The sequence below is a fragment of the Danio rerio genome, chromosome 11 (genome assembly GCF_049306965.1).
Source record: "Danio rerio strain Tuebingen ecotype United States chromosome 11, GRCz12tu, whole genome shotgun sequence".
Taxonomy (NCBI): Eukaryota; Metazoa; Chordata; class Actinopteri; order Cypriniformes; family Danionidae; genus Danio; species Danio rerio.
This window is the reverse complement of record NC_133186.1, coordinates 36992112-37008252: the sequence shown is the minus strand read 5'-3', so window position 1 is coordinate 37008252 and position 16141 is coordinate 36992112. Positions and strand designations below refer to the sequence as shown.

The following is a 16141-nucleotide window of genomic DNA, read 5'->3' as shown; positions in this document are numbered from 1 at the left end:
CCTCCTTCTTCCTTCTTTTCATTTCTTCCTTTTCTTTTCCTCTTCCTTTTTCCTTCATTTTCTTCCACCTTTTTCCTCTTTACTTTTTTCTTTCTCTTCCTCCTCTTTTTTCCTCTTTTTTATTTCTTCCTCTTCTTTTTCTCCTCTTTCATCCTCTTCCACCTTCTTTTTCCTCCTCTTCCTTTTTCTTTTTTTATTCCTTTCTTTTTCCTCCTCCTTTCACCTTCCTTCATCCTCTTTCACCTTCGTCTTCCTCCTCCTAAGTTGATGGTTCATTCCGCTGTGGTGACCCCAGATTAATAAAAGGGACTAAGAAAAGAAAAAAATGAATGAATGAATGAATGAATTAACATAAAAAGAGAACACCACGAGGGGAGAAAACAAACAGACAATAAGGATTCCTCTTTTGTCTGCCTTCTTCTTCCTCTGTCATGGGAACACTGGTCTCTGGTTTGGTGTCTGGTGAGTTGACCACTGAGCCACCAGGGCAGTTGTGTTGGATTCAGACAAAAACACTCCAAGAAGGGATCCAGAAAACTCTAGGGGAATGGAGACAAATTTTTCTTTCTTCTTCTTCTTCCTTCTTTTCTTCTACCCTCATCTTCCTCCTCCTTTTCTTCTTCATTCTTCTCCTCCTTTTTCCTTCTTCTTCCTCCTCCTAAGTTGGCGGTTCATTCCACTGTGGCGACCCCAGATTAATAAAAGGGACTAAGCCAAAAAGAAAATTAATGAATGAATTAACATAAAAAGAAAACTCCACGAGGGGAGAAAACAAATAGACAAAAAGGCATTCTTCCTCTTTCTCCACCTCCTTCAGTCAGACATGGGTCTTGAACCAGGCTCTCTGGTGTGGTGTCAGGTGAGTTGACCACTGAGCCACAGGGGAGTTGTGTTGCACGCAGACAAAAACACTTGAAGTAGGGATGCAGAGAACTCTAGGGAAATGGAGACAAAGTGCAGGATGGTGACATCTTTTTCTTCTTCTTTTTCCTCCTCCTCCTTCTTTTCTTCTACCTTTATCTTCCTCCTTCTCTTTTCTTCTTCACTCTTCTACTCCTTCTTCTTTCTTTTTATTTCTTTCTCTTCTTTTCCTCCTCCTTCTTCCTTCACCTTCTTCCACCTTCTTTTCCTCCTGTTTCCACCAGTTGTGTTGGATTCAGACAAAAACACTCCAAGCAGGGATTCAGGAAACTCTAGGGGTTGCAGCTGGAAAGGCATCTGCTGCGTAAAACGTGCTGTATAAGTTGGCGGTTCATACAGCTCTGGCGACCCCAGATTAATAAAATGGACTAAGCTGAAAAGAAAATGAATGAATGAATTAACATAAAAAGAAAACTCTTCTTCTGTCATAGGTGGGTATTGAACCCAGGTCTCTGGTGTGGTGTCTGATGAGTTGACCACTGAGCCACAGGGGCAATTGTGTTAGTTATAGACAAAAACACTCCAAGCAGGGATCCAGAAAACTCTACAGGAATGGAGACATATTTTTCCTTCTTCTTCCTCCTCCTTTTTTTCTACTACCTTCATCTTCCTCCCCCTTCTCTCTTCTTCATTCTTCTCCTCCTTCTTCCTTCTTTTTATTTCTTCTTCTTCCTTTCCTCCTCCCTTTTCCTTAATCTTCTTCCACTTTGTTCTTCTCTTTTCTTTTTTCTTTCTCTTCCTCCTTTTTCTTCCTCTTCTTTTTATTTCTTCCTCTTCTTTTCCTTCTCCTTCCTTTCACCTTCTTTTTCCTTTTTCTTCTTCTTTTTCTTCCTTTCTTTTTCCTCCTTCTTCCACCTTCCTCCATCCTTTTCCACCTTCTTCTTCCTCCTCCTTTTTCTTCTTCTTTTTCTTCCTTTCTTTTCCCTCCTTCTTCCACCTTCCTTCATCCTCTTCCACCTTCTTCTTCCTCCTACTAAGTTGGTGATTCATTCCACTGTGGCGACCCCAGATTAATAAAAGGGACTAAGCTGAAAAGAAAATGAATGAATGAATTAACATAAAAAGAAAACTCCACGAGGGGAGAAAACAAATAGACAAAAAGAAATTCTTCTCCTACTTCTGTCATGGTTGGGTCTTGAACCCGGGTCTCTGGTGTGGTGTCTGGTGAGGTGACCACTGAGCCACAGGGGCAGTTGTGTTGGATTCAGACAAAAACACTCCAAGTAGGGATCCAGAAAACTCTACGGGAATGGAGACCTATTTTTCCTTCTTCTTCTTCTTCCTCCTTCTTTTCCCCCTCTCTTCTTCATTCTTCTCTTCCTTCTTCCTTCTTTTTGTTTCTTCCTCTTCTTTTCCGCCTCCCTTTTCCTTCATCTTCTTCCACCTTGTTCTTCTCTTTTCTTCTTTCTTTCTCTTTCCTCTCTTTTTTCCTCTTCTTTTTATTTCTTCCTCTTATTTCCTCCTCCTTCCTTCATCCTCTTCCACCTTCTTTTTCCTCCTCCTCCGTTTTCTTCTTCTTTTTCTTCCTTTCTTTTTCCTCCTTCTTCCACCTTCCTTCATCCTCTTTCACCTTCTTCTATTTCCTCCTAAGTTGGCGGTTCATTCCGCTGTGGCGACCCCAGATTATTAAAAGGGACTAAGCCAAAAAGTAAATGAATGAATGAATTAACATAAAAAGAAAACACCATAAGAGGAGAAAACAAAAAGGCAACAAGACATTCTTCCTTTTCTGTTTTCCTTCCTCCTCTTCCTTCTTCTTCTTCTTCTGTCACGGGTGGGTCTTGACCCTGGGACTCTGGTGTCATGTCTGGTGAGTTGACCACTGAGCCACAGGGCCAGTTGTGTTGAATTCATACAAAAACACTCCAAGTAGGGATCCAGAAAACTTTAGCGGAATGGAGACAAAGTGCAGGATGGTGACATCTTATTTTTTCTTCTTCCTTTATTTTGCTTCTCTTCTTCCTCCTCCTTCTCTTACCTTCATCTTCTTCTCCCTCCTTCTTAATTTCTTTTTATTTCTTCCTCTTCTCTTCTTCGTCCGTTTTCACCTTCTTTTTCCTCCTCCTATTTCTTCCCTCTACCTACCTCTTCTGTCTTCCTATTTCTTCATGCTCCTCCCATTTTCTCTTTTTTTCAATTATTTTCTTTCCCTCCTCTTGCCTTCATCCTTCCTTCCTCTTCCTACTATTTTTACTTTCCTCTCTTCTTCTACTTAATTTTCATTCTCCTTTTATTTTCCTCCTTTTCTTCTACCTTCATCTTCCTTCCTCCTCCTTCTTCCTCTTCTGTTCCTCTTCTGTTCCTCCTCCATCTCCTTCTTCTGTCATGGGTGGGTCTTGAACCCGGGTCTCCCGTGTGGCGTCTGGTGAGCGAACCACAGGGGCAGTTGTGTTGAACTCAGACAAAAACACTCCAAGCAGGGATTCAGAAAACTCTAGGGGTTGCAGCTGGAAGGGCATCTGCTGCGTAAAACGTGCTGTATAAATTGACGGTTCATTCTGCTGTGGCTACCCCAGATTAATAAAAGGGACTAAGCCGAAAATAAAATGAATGAATGAATTAACATAAAAAGAAAACTCCACAAGAGGAGAGAACAAATAGACAACAAGGAATTCTTCCTTTTTCCTTCTGTCACGGTCCTCTTCCTACTATTTTTACTTTCCTCTCTTCTTCTACTTAATTTTCATTCTCCTTTTATTTTCCTCTTTTTCTTCTACCTTCATCTTCCTTCCTCCATCATCCTCCATCTCCTTCTTCTGTCATGAGTGGGTCTTGAACTTGGGTCTCTAGTGTGGTGTCTGATGAGTTGACCACTGAGCCACAGGAGCAATTGTGTTGGATTCAGACAAAAACAGTCCAAGTAGGGATCCTCTTCTTGTCATTTTTTCCTCTAATTATTTTTCTTCTCTTACTTCTTTTTCCTCCTTCCTTCAGTCTTTCCTTCCCTCTGTCGTCTTCTTTCTTTTCCTACTCATCCTCCTACCTCTTTCCCTCCTTCATCTTCCTTCATGTTTCTTTTTATTTATTATTTCTCCTCCATTAATCTGTCTTTTTTCTCTTCCTCCTGCTTTCTTTTATCCTCTTTTTTATATCCCCTTTCCAACTTATTGTTCCTCCTACCTTTTCCCTAGGTTTTATTTCCTCTACCTCATTCCTGCTCTTTCTGTTCCTCCTCCTATTTTCTTCATCCACCTTCTTTTTTCTCCTTCCTTGCTTCCTTTTCCTTATTTTCTTTTTTTTTCTTCCTCTTACTCCTCCTCCTTCATTTTCTTCCACTTGCTTTTTTCCTCATCCTTTTCTTTGTCTACCTTTTTTTTTCCTCCTACTTGTTTTCTTTCATGTACCTTGTTCTTCTCCTTCTCCTCTTCTGTCACAGGTAGGCCTTGAACCCGGGTCTCTGGTGTGGTGTCTGGTGAGTTTACCACTGAGCCACAGGGGCAGTTATGATAGTAGGGATCCAGAAAACTCTAGGAGAATGGAAACGAGGTGCAGGATGGTGACATCTTCTTCCTTTTTCTTCTTCCTATGTTTTCGAAGTAGCAAAACAGACAACTTAGTTTCTTCTCAGAATGAAATATATAACATATTTTAAAAATATAATAAATATACAAAGAAAACTCTATGCAGGGAGAAAACAAATAGACAATAAGGCAGCAAGCAACAGGGAAAATAAACAGTCTTACCAGACATATCTCAGGAGATCAAAGGAACACAAGGCAAGTTCACCAGGGCATACTCATAAACCGAGTGAGGAACAGAAAAAACACACTAGCTGCAACAAGTCACAGGTGAGCGAAATTAAGTAAACAAGAACACATGAGGAAGAACTAAAGCAGAGGGGAAGCACAGGGGAATGGAGACAAAGTGCAGGATGGTGACATCTTCGTTCTTCTTCTACTTCTTCTTTTTTCTCCTTCTTCCTTCTTATTATTTATTTATTTTCTCCTTCTTCTCATTATTATTATTTTATTATCATTATTGTTATTATTATTTCTTCTTTTTATTTTTATTGAAAACCATTTAATTGTTCTTTGATAAGTAAAAGTCCACAGGGCAGCATTCATCTGACACTTTTTACTATTTAATGCAAAATTGTTTTCTCAAATATGTATCTGTTGGAGTATAGCATGCATTAGTGTTTGTGTGTGTTTGTAGATACTACTGGCGTCACGATCTTTACATCAGAGCTGTGAATGCTGAGTTTTTATACGGTTACGAGTACCTTGGCAACTCAGGTCGACTTGTTATCACTCCACTGACAGACAGGTGTTATCTAAAAAATAATATCTTCTTTTATATATGATTGTACATCAATGTATGTAAGGAAAGCCTAATAAAACTTTTCTCATAAATGTAAAATGTTACACACTGTCTATTGCACAGGTGTTATCTAACCCTGACTGGAGCACTTCACTTAAAATTCGGAGGTGCTCCGGCAGGCCCTGCAGGTACAGGAAAGACAGAAACCACTAAAGACCTGGGCAAAGCTTTGGCTATCCAGACTGTAGTGTTTAACTGCTCCGACCAGCTGGACTTCATAGCCATGGGCAAGTTCCTCAAAGGTCTCGCTAGTTCGGGGGCCTGGGCCTGCTTTGACGAATTCAATCGAATTGACGTGGAGGTTTTATCAGTCGTGGCTCAACAGATCACAACCATCCAAAAAGCCCAGCAGCAAAGAGTAAGTTTCACACTTAAGTATACAGCTATCAAAACACATGCATGTCAGGGACAGAAGGATCTTATGCCTGACGAGAATGTGAAGCAACCACATGTTAAGGGCTGTAAAATGCTAAAGTCAATGTCAATGCAGTAATAAACCAGCATTTACATTAAATGTCAAACGTATGCAGTGAATGTTACGCATTTCTGAAAATATATTTGGTGATTCTTATAATTTCATATCGTAAGCATGAAGTTTTTTTGGCCAATGAGTGGGTTTGGCTTCACGAATGACTTCTGTGTCTTTAGTGGTGAACTGTTAAATAATGCAACACAGATTTCACTTTGAAGTTGTCATGATCACTAGCAATCTAAACACCATAGATCGCTGGAAAACATTCACAATCGCTAACGGACTACAAATTCCACATGTAATGAACTACAACACACAGTCATGTAACACACCGGATTACAGATCCTGACTGATTACACTCTCACAGCTGAAGCTGCTCAAGGACTGATTCATTGACTACTATATAAACAGCTCAAACACACACATTGGTGCTGAATCTTGTTATCTGTTACGTGACATTACAACGTGTTTCCATTTTCTTACCTTGCCGTGTTTTGATCCTTGCTGTGTTAATCTATTTATCCCTGTCTGCCGCCTGCCTTCTGACCACTCGCATGTTTCTTTGACTACGTTTCTGAATTGCCCGTATTCATCCGTTTGCCCCTGTGTTGACCACTGCTTACCTGACCTCACTAATAAACCTGCATTTCCTGGTTACAGAAGTCTTGTAGAATCCAAAATACTGACTCCTGTAGTGTCTCCTATGTTTTGTGTCTTGTCGTGTGCATTGGATGTTCATCTATTCGACATCCGTGCGCTTAACGTCTAAGTTTTTTTACTCTCATAAATTCTACGCAGCCTTTAGTAAGTTGTATATCTAAACTTATACCTGATTACCATAAAACTTTCAAAAAGTCATAGAAATTAATTAGTTACAAAGTTTGGCATCCCTGTTTTTTTTTATCAAATCAAAATCAAATCTGATTTATTAATGAATCACAATAAAAACAACAGTAGTTGACCACTGTGCTGTACGAAATGTCTGCTTAGAAAAAAAACAATATAAAATCAGTACAAATGACCTCAGTGCATTAAAAAAAAGACCAAGTGGGTAGAAAAACACTGATTGATAAAAATGATTTATACATTGTGGACAACTATTAGTCTTAAAATAAAAGGTATGTCTTTGCTATCTTTTACATTCTAAGCTTAGGTATGCTGGTAGGCTACTCCATTGTTTAGCCCTCGCAATCAAAATGCACAATCATGTCTTAACTTTAATCTGATTCTTTGGACCATCAAAACTCTTTGCTTAGAAGATCTCAGGAATCTAATATATGTATTTAGATTTATACTATCACAGAGATATTCCGAAGTCCCTGTAAGGCAGGTAATTTCACTCTGTAGCCATCTTTGGCTCGGGCATTCTGTTTGAATGGGGAAACATCAAAGTGCTTGGCAAGCTTATGATAACATTTCATATCGGGAATTGTCAATAAAATTAAACAACAACTGTTTCTTTAGTTTATTTTCTAAACATTCAAATGACACAAAATTTGTACAAACTCAGGTCTGGTCCAAGCCCCTCCCCCGAAGATTCCTGTCTATACCAATTGATGATTGGCTCCTGTAGTTGAAGGCGGGGCTTTATTCGCCATATGGACTGTTACACTTTTCCCCATTCAAAACCATACGAGTAACATGTCTTGTGTATAGTCTTTGGATATTCAGGAGTCGTTCTACTCAGAGATTTAAAAACAAACAATAAAATTGTCAACTTTTTTGTGCATTTAGGTGAAGACGTTTGTATTTGAAGGCATGGAAATTGCTCTTGTTTCATCCTGTGCGGTCTTCATAACTATGAATCCAGGTTATGCTGGTCGTACTGAACTTCCAGATAATTTAAAGGTACGGAGCTTGCCAACACCAATCTACACTTTTGATAAATATGTCAGTGTGTATTTACAAAAAAAATATGCTGTGTGTTCCTCAGGCCCTCTTCCGTCCAGTGGCTATGATGATCCCTGATTACGCCATGATAGCTGAGATCTCCCTTTACTCATTTGGCTTCAGCGATGCCAAAGTCTTATCCAAAAAAATCACCAGCACCTTTAAACTGTCCTCAGAACAGCTCAGCTCACAGGTCTGACTTTTTCCAGTTTTATAGTAATTCGTTCTGTATATAAACAGTTTAGGTTCCTCTAATAGAAGCGACCAAAGCACTCTATTTCTAGAAACTCACATTGATGCATGTCTTTTGATAGGATCACTATGATTTTGGGATGAGAGCTGTGAAAACTGTGATATCTGCAGCTGGAAACTTGAAGAGGGAAAATCCTGATATGAATGAGGTTGGCTGATGCACATGCGTATATATTTGGGATGCGCGATGTATCTTCGGCCATATATAAATCAGCCAATAAATGCAATTTATATTATTTTTATCTGTCTGATAACAATATTAGGCCAATATCTTTAGCTAGATTACTTTAGCCAAATTATGTATTTTTCCACTGGTTGCACCATTTCACATTCTTACTGCCTACGGTCCTGGAAAAACTGGAAAAGTCATATATTTTGAAAAGGCATTTTTCAGGCCTGGAAAAGTTTTGGAAAAACAAATAATACCAAAATGTTTGGGAAAAGTCCTGAAAATGTTTTGAACAAATATCTGTGTACTTGAATATATTTAAGATGAACTTGACTTATACTTGACACTATATTTGATGGGTAAACTTTGTAAACTTATGTTGCAAAAACAATAATTGCATAAATCAAAAGCAGTTTCAGCTTCGCCTCTCTTTCACTCGCTTTCGCCTCAGTTCAAGATGCATTTTGAGTGTCGTGTCCAGCAACAATCGCACAGTCAGAGACTGTGGGTGCTAAATCTTACAAGTCTCGTGAAAACACAAGACAGCATTTCTAAAATTTTCACACAGACAGCAAGATACTTTTTAAAAACTATTTTATAGATCTAAAAATAAATATAAGCTACATGAATTGTCACATATTTTTTGATATGCTGTAATGAATTTGAACGTGCATTTTTTATTTACCATGTGTACGTAGAAATACATGAAACACGAAACAAGATCATGATTATTTACCTGAAATTTTTGGAAAAGTCATTGAAAGTCGTGGAATTTTTAAAGTAAAAATGTGTATGAATCCTGTCATATTTTGATTTTGTTTAATGTTCAGTGACTTGGTTGCATTTTTATGCATTTTATTTTAGATCAGGCAGTAAATTGTATTTTTATAAAAGAAAAAATTTGGCTTAGAAAAGAATAGTTGATTAATAATGTTCAGAGATCAGTTTAAACTTTTCTGAAGTAAAAGTTTCAAAATAAAATCAGTTGTTCATTGTATGTGTTTTTGCCTTTTGTTTTTGTAATCATGCAATCAGGCTAATATATTGGCTATCAATATCTCCAAAAGTATTTTTTTTCTTCTATCACACTTATAAAACTATTCCTGCTGTGAAACTGATATAATAACTGATAAGTGACTATAAGAACTGATTTTCTGATGTAATTTATTCAGGAGCTGATATGTCTGCGTGCCATCAGGGATGTCAATGTACCAAAGTTTCTTCAGGATGACCTCAAACTCTTCAATGGCATTGTATCTGACCTCTTCCCCAAGATCCGTGAAGAGCCGATTGACTATGGCACCCTTGATGAGTCCATAAGGAATGTCTGTGCAAACAAGTGCCTTAAAGATGTGGATGGTGAGGGTGCTGAATTGAATTACATGATTTATATAGGAAATTTATAAGTCATTCTTGCAGATTCAGTTCTGCTTTATCATCTGAATAGACAAAATTGGAGTCAGACTTAAAGTGAAATGGCATAATTAATTGTTCAAGTTTACAATTGCTTTAGAAGATTTGGACGTTGAAACTCAGTTATTGATATTATTCTGCAATGCGAAAGCAAGATCTTTTCTGCAATTGTTTAGCCTATAGAAGAAATGACTATTTTTTTTTAAATAACAGTAAATGGCCAAAAACAAACCTTAAAAAAACAAAAACAAAAATGATATAACAGAGAAATGCCAGATTCAACAGCAAGCAGCACAACAAGCTGTTTTGATGACTAAAATGGAAGACTTCAAGGGCAACACATACACTTAACACACAAATGTACTTCATTGAACATGTACTCGATGATGTCACCTATATACTGTTTAACTGCAGGTTGACAATGCGTATATATAAGTACTTTAACTGTTAAAAGCTATTAGTTATTAGTAAATAATAAAGTAATGGTAACTTATAATAACCTTATCTTATCAGATTTTGATTGTCATGCAATAATGCATAATAATAATTATGTAAAATGCACTATACAAATAAACTTGAATTGAATTGAATTAAATTAAATTGAATTGAATTGAATAAAAATCAGTTGTTTAAATGGCTGTGCCCTCTCTTAATGAAAAGAATAAGGTCAAAACACCATTACATTTCCAACACAAAGTTTGGTTGTGAGAACACACTGGGTCACCTGACTAATCAGAACACTGTCAACTTGATGGAGGGAGGGCATGTAAGCCAAGTACACCATGTTTTTCAACAAAAAAATAACGCACAGTAGAGGTTTGTGAATGTTTTCCTTGTCTTGCAGGCTATATAACCAAATGCATTCAGTTGTACGAGACCACTGTAGTCAGACACGGTCTAATGTTGGTGGGACCATCAGGCTCTGGGAAAACTAGGGTAAGCTTCCCTAATGCATAAACCTTCAAAACAAAAATAAATATTTGATTTTGTACTTTTTTACAACTATAAATATACAGTTCAAGTAAGAATTATTATCCCTCCTGATTATTTTTCCCTAAGTTCTGTTTAACAGGAAGGTTTTTTCAACACATTTTTAAACATAATAGTTTTAATAACTCATTTCTTATAATTGATTTCTTTTATCTTTGCCATGATGACAGTAAATAATATTTTACTAGATATTTTTTAAGATGTTAGTACTCTGCTTAAAGTGACAATTAAAGGCTTAACCAGGTTAATTAGGCAAGTTAGGGTAATGAGGCAAGTCATTGCATAACAATGGTTTGTTCTGTAGACAATCAGAAAAAATATTGCTTAAAGGGGCTACTAGTATTGACCTTAAAATAGTTTTTAACAAATTCAAAACTGCTTTTATTCTAGCCAAAAATAAAACAAATAAGACTTTATCCAGAAGAAAAAATATTATAGGAAATACTGTGAAAAGTTCCTTGCTCTCTTAAACATACTTTGGGAAATATTTAAAAAAGAAACAAAAAACTCACAGGAAGGCTAATAGTTTTGAATTCAACTATAAATATATGCACTCTCACATACTTTTAGTGTTATGAAGTGCTGGCAGCAGCCATGACGGCTCTGAAAGGCCAGCCCTCAGTTAGCGGAGGAGAATATGAGGCTGTACAGACCTATGTGCTTAATCCAAAGTCCATCACCATGGGGCAGCTTTACGGAGAATTCGACCAGCTTACTCACGAATGGTGAGTGTGCTGTGCACTGGATTTTTGTGTTTTCTCGTACCGTACAGGTTGTTAAAGTCCACATAAACCAGATGCTGCGACCGTTTTTTTTTTTTTTTTCGTATTGTGACAGTTCCTAGAGAAACAGAATATTAAATTTAAAAAAAAATACCTCGAGCCGATTGGATTTGGTAAAGTTGGCATTTCATTCCGAAAGATCTGGAAAAAGGTTTGGGGAGAGTTATTACAACCTAACAGACTCCTCCTCCTCACCATTTCTGTTTGTTATCAAAACTGACAGCTGGAGGGGTGTGGTTAAGTATGTTAGCCACGCCCAATACCCCAGACAGATGCAATCTGACAATTTAACTGAAAACAAACAGGAAGTGCATTTTCAGATTTTAATTTTAGATTACATGGACAAACTTTTTTTTTCTTAATGACATGCACAGATGTTAAAACTAGCCATGAGCTAACAAAATCATATGTTAGTTTTGGTTTAATTTGTACTTTAGATGTAACTCACACTATTTTATTACAGGACAGATGGTATACTGTCTTGTCTCATTCGGGATGGAGCTTCATCCATGGAGCAGGAAAAGAAGTGGTACATGTTTGACGGGCCTGTAGATGCCGTGTGGATCGAGAACATGAACACAGTTCTGGATGACAACAAGAAACTGTGTCTGAGTTCCGGAGAGATCATCAAACTCTCTGATGTATGAGAGTTTCTAGATAATTGTCTGTATGTGTTGTATCGCCTCATAATTTTTAGTTTGCTTCTTTGACATTTTGACAGGCGATGACAATGATGTTTGAGGTGCAGGATTTGGCGGTGGCCTCTCCTGCCACAGTTTCTCGCTGTGGCATGGTGTATCTGGAGCCGAGCATTCTGGGTTTGACTCCATTCACAGAGTGTTGGCTCCGAACAATCCCTGACATGTTTCGGCCCTACGCGGATCAAATCAACTCGCTCTTTACAAGGTTCTTGCAGGTGACTGGTCTTAGAGTGTTTTTGTTAAATTCGTTAAGTAAAATTAAACTAAAAGACAACAGAATGTGGGGTGGCACAGTGGGTAGCGATTTCGCCTCACAGCAAGAACGTCGCTGGTTCGAACTTTGGCTGGGTCAGTTGGCATTTCTGTGTGGAGTCTGGGTTTTCTCCCCGTGTTTGCATGGGTTTCCTCCAGGTGTTCCGGTTTTCCCCACAGTCCAAAGACATGCGCTATAGGTGAATTGGGTAAGCTAAATTGTCCGTAGTGTATGTATGTGAATGAGTGTGTATGGGTGTTTTCCAGTGATGGGCACCAGCTGGAAGTAAATATGTTTACTTATCTATATTTATTCTATATTCATTCAGGTTTTTATATTTTTTTCAAAAGTATTATTGAATAATGTGCAAATGATTATATCATTTGATTTTATGATTTATGTATAATACAATTCTGTAAAGTAATATTTTCTCTCTTTTAGTAGATACTGTATATTATTTGAGAGATTTACATTGTCTAACAAACAAGTTATTCTAATTTAATTTGCATTGTAAACCTATAGTAAAAAATATATAATTATTTTCTTTTTTTTAATATTTAATTTAAATATGATAATTTCAATAAATATGACATAAGTAAAGTTAATTAAAGATAATAAAAATATACATATTTATGGAAATGTAATATTTATACAAAAATAATTATATACATATAATGATCATATTAATAATTATTATATTAACATAAATATATACATAATTAGATTTATTTTTAAAAAAGTAATTTCATAGACAAACATTCATACATTTTCTTTTCAGCTTAGTCCCTTTATTAATCAGGGGTTACCACATTGGAATGAACCACCAACTTATCCAGCATATGTTTTATGCAACAAATGCCTTTCCAGCTGCAACCCAGTACTAGGAAACACCCATACACTCTCATTCACACACATACACTACAGAAAATTTAGCCTACCTAATTCACCTAAAACTCCTTCTTGCTGTGAGGTGACAGTGCTACCCACTGCGTCACCACGCTGCCCCTAGACAAAAACAACATTTGTAAAATATTACTGTATTATATTTCTTAATATATTAGAGTAAAATATGGGACTGCACAGTATTGTATATGTTTGCAAATGTCATTTCATTGATTGTACAGTAGGTCATGTAATCATTCACTTTTAGTTTGTTTGTCATACATTAGTATGATGTAATATTAGTCATGTTTTTATTGATTTATTTCTATTTATATGAAGTAGTGTAAAAGTGTAAAAGGTTTTTTAGTAATTGTGTAAAAGGTAAAGGTAAAAGGTTTTTGAGGTGTTGTTATTACATTTATTTCCTCAGGACTCCATCAGATTTGTCAGAGAGTCCATAAAGGAGGTGATCACCTCCATGGACAGCAATCTCACCTGCTCTCTGCTCAAACTACTGGACTGCTTCTTTCAGCCGTTCATCCCACGAGAGGTCAGAGAAATTTTGGAATTATAGTGGTTATGCTTGGAAAATTATGCAAAGTTTACTTTTTAATGTGTGTGTATGCGTGTGTGTTTAGGGCAAGAAGCCTCATTCCCAGGAGAAACTATCTCGGTTGCAGGAGCTGATTGAGCCCTGGTTTATCTTTGCACTCATATGGAGTGTTGGAGCTACAGGAGATGCCAACAGCTGCCAGCGTTTCAGTGTCTGGCTCAGGGGCAAGATGGTCGAAGAAAAGGTCAATACCACCATGAATTTTTCAGATGATTTAGTGCTACCAGCAATGATTTACATGCTGCAGACAATGAAAGAGAAGTGCCAGAAAGTGTTTGTTTCATTATTTTTCTTATGTTTTTATGTAAGTAGTTGTTTATTCAGAGTGAGAAGCGGCCTACTGAATTTTGCCTTTTGTGTATTTCAGATCCAACTGTGCTTCCCTGAGGAGGGAGCAGTTTATGATTACAATTTAGATGATGCAGGAATAAGTTGTTTTGATGATGAGGACGGAGAGGGTAAAGAGAGGAAGGTGAGAGAATGTTTTTGAACATTTTTGAAAATTATTTTTGGTTATAAAACATTATGTGTGCTGTATCTTGAGCTGAAACTTTACATACACACTCAAGGGACATCAGAGACTTGTTTTAATTTTTTTTTTCAAAGGGACCTCCTTTAATGTGTGATGATTATGCAAAAGTAAAAGTCATTTTTTGAAGTGCATTAATTAGATTTTTCATATACTTCAGGTACAGTGGGTCAGCTGGATGAAATATGCCCAGGAAGTGGTCATCACCCCTGAAACAAGATACTCAGACATCATTGTGCCCACAGTCGACACCGTTCGCATGTCTTTCCTGATAGACATGCTACTTTCCAATAAGAACCCTGTAGGTCATTCAACATAGAGTCAACATAATGCCTTTCATATGTGTTGCTAAGCTCGCTCCCTTCTCTAATTTGTCAGGTCTTATGCATTGGGCCCACCGGCACAGGAAAGACCCTGACCATATCAGACAAGCTTCTGAAAAATATGCCTGCTGAATACATAACTCACTTCCTGATGTTCTCAGCTCGTACCTCCGCCAACCAGACACAAGACTATATTGACAGCAAACTGGATAGGAGGTTTTTGTTTCTCTAATCAGTCTTTTAATTCTCTGTATATATTATTTTGAACATCAAATTTAGAATTTGCATGTGTTACAGGCGTAAAGGTGTGTTTGGGCCTCCTCTGGGAAAATATTTCATCTTCTTTATCGATGATCTGAACATGCCCATGCTAGAGACATATGGAGCTCAGCCTCCAATTGAACTCCTGCGCCAGTGGATGGATCACGGAGGCTGGTATGACAGGAAACAGATAGGTGTGTTTAACAAGAATGAAGCATTTTTAAACTCAAACTACTGGTCAAATGTTTTTGGGTTCAGTCAAAATTTTGGCTGATACCGATAACCGATACACAGTATAAGCCATTAAATACAAATATTGGTTTGTATTTTTCAGAAAATGGCTAAAAAAAATGCAAACAAATACAGTGGACATTTGAATTTATTTAAAAAATGTAACAGTTTTTTTGCTACTGGCTCATATATATTTTTTTATTTATGTATTTATTGCATTTCATAATTTTAAATCAATTTATACATCATTTCTGGACATTATTATTATTTTTATTTATTGTTATCATTAATCACTCTTACTCTACTTTTATTTAACAAGAGTGAACATTTTGAAAGCATTTTTAAAAGCAAACTACTGTTCAAAGGTTTGGTGTCAGTCTACATTTTGGCTGATACTGCTAACCGATAAATCTTTATATTTCTTTAGAAGCCGATAACAATTTATATAGGCCGATAAATACAAATATTGGTATGTATTTTTTTAGAGAATGGCTACAAAAATGCAAACAAATGCAGTGGACAATTGATTTTATTTAAAAAACTTAACAGTTTTTTTGTTATTGGCTCATATTTTTTTATTTATCTATGTAAGTATTGTATTTCATAGTTTTGAATCAATCTATGCATCATTTCTGGACATTATTGTTTTTTTATTTATTGTTATCATTAATCAGTCTTACTCTACATTTATTTAACAAGAATGAACATTTTGAAAGCATTTTTTAGCACAAACTACTGTTCAAAAGTTTGGGGTCAGTATAAATTTTAGCCCATACCCATAAATCTTTACATTTCCTTAAGTCGATAACCAATATATATAGATAAATACAAATACTGATATGTATTTTTCAGAGAATGGATACAAAATGCAAACAAATACAGTGGACAATTGATTTTATTTTAAACACTTTTTATTTTTATAAAAAAACATTTATTGTATTTCATAGTTTTAATCAATTTATGCATAACTTCTGGATATCATTGATTTTCTTCATTTATTGTTATCATTAATCAGTTTCTCTGCATTTATTTAACAAGAAAGAACAATTTGAAAGCATTTTTAAACACAAACTACTGTTCAAATGGTTGGTGTCAGTCTCAATTTTGGTAGATACGGATAACTGATAAATCTTTATTTA

General features: G+C 36.5%; 1 protein-coding gene across 2 annotated transcripts in view; it reads left to right on the top strand.

Annotated features, from left to right (window-relative positions):
* The window catches only part of dnah1 (dynein, axonemal, heavy chain 1), an 87903-nt gene that overhangs the window by 27221 nt on the left and 44541 nt on the right, over positions 1-16141 (top strand). For both annotated transcript variants that reach the window (XM_009306184.4, XM_068224387.1), the window contains exons 28-43: positions 5077-5187; positions 5305-5599; positions 7448-7561; positions 7647-7796; positions 7918-8004; positions 9197-9383; positions 10282-10373; positions 10998-11152; positions 11673-11850; positions 11931-12125; positions 13476-13595; positions 13684-13842; positions 14026-14130; positions 14348-14488; positions 14566-14726; positions 14808-14965. In XM_009306184.4, the coding sequence (XP_009304459.3) occupies positions 5077-5187; positions 5305-5599; positions 7448-7561; positions 7647-7796; positions 7918-8004; positions 9197-9383; positions 10282-10373; positions 10998-11152; positions 11673-11850; positions 11931-12125; positions 13476-13595; positions 13684-13842; positions 14026-14130; positions 14348-14488; positions 14566-14726; positions 14808-14965 (2408 nt within the window). The remainder of the gene's footprint in view (positions 1-5076; positions 5188-5304; positions 5600-7447; positions 7562-7646; positions 7797-7917; positions 8005-9196; positions 9384-10281; positions 10374-10997; positions 11153-11672; positions 11851-11930; positions 12126-13475; positions 13596-13683; positions 13843-14025; positions 14131-14347; positions 14489-14565; positions 14727-14807; positions 14966-16141) is intronic.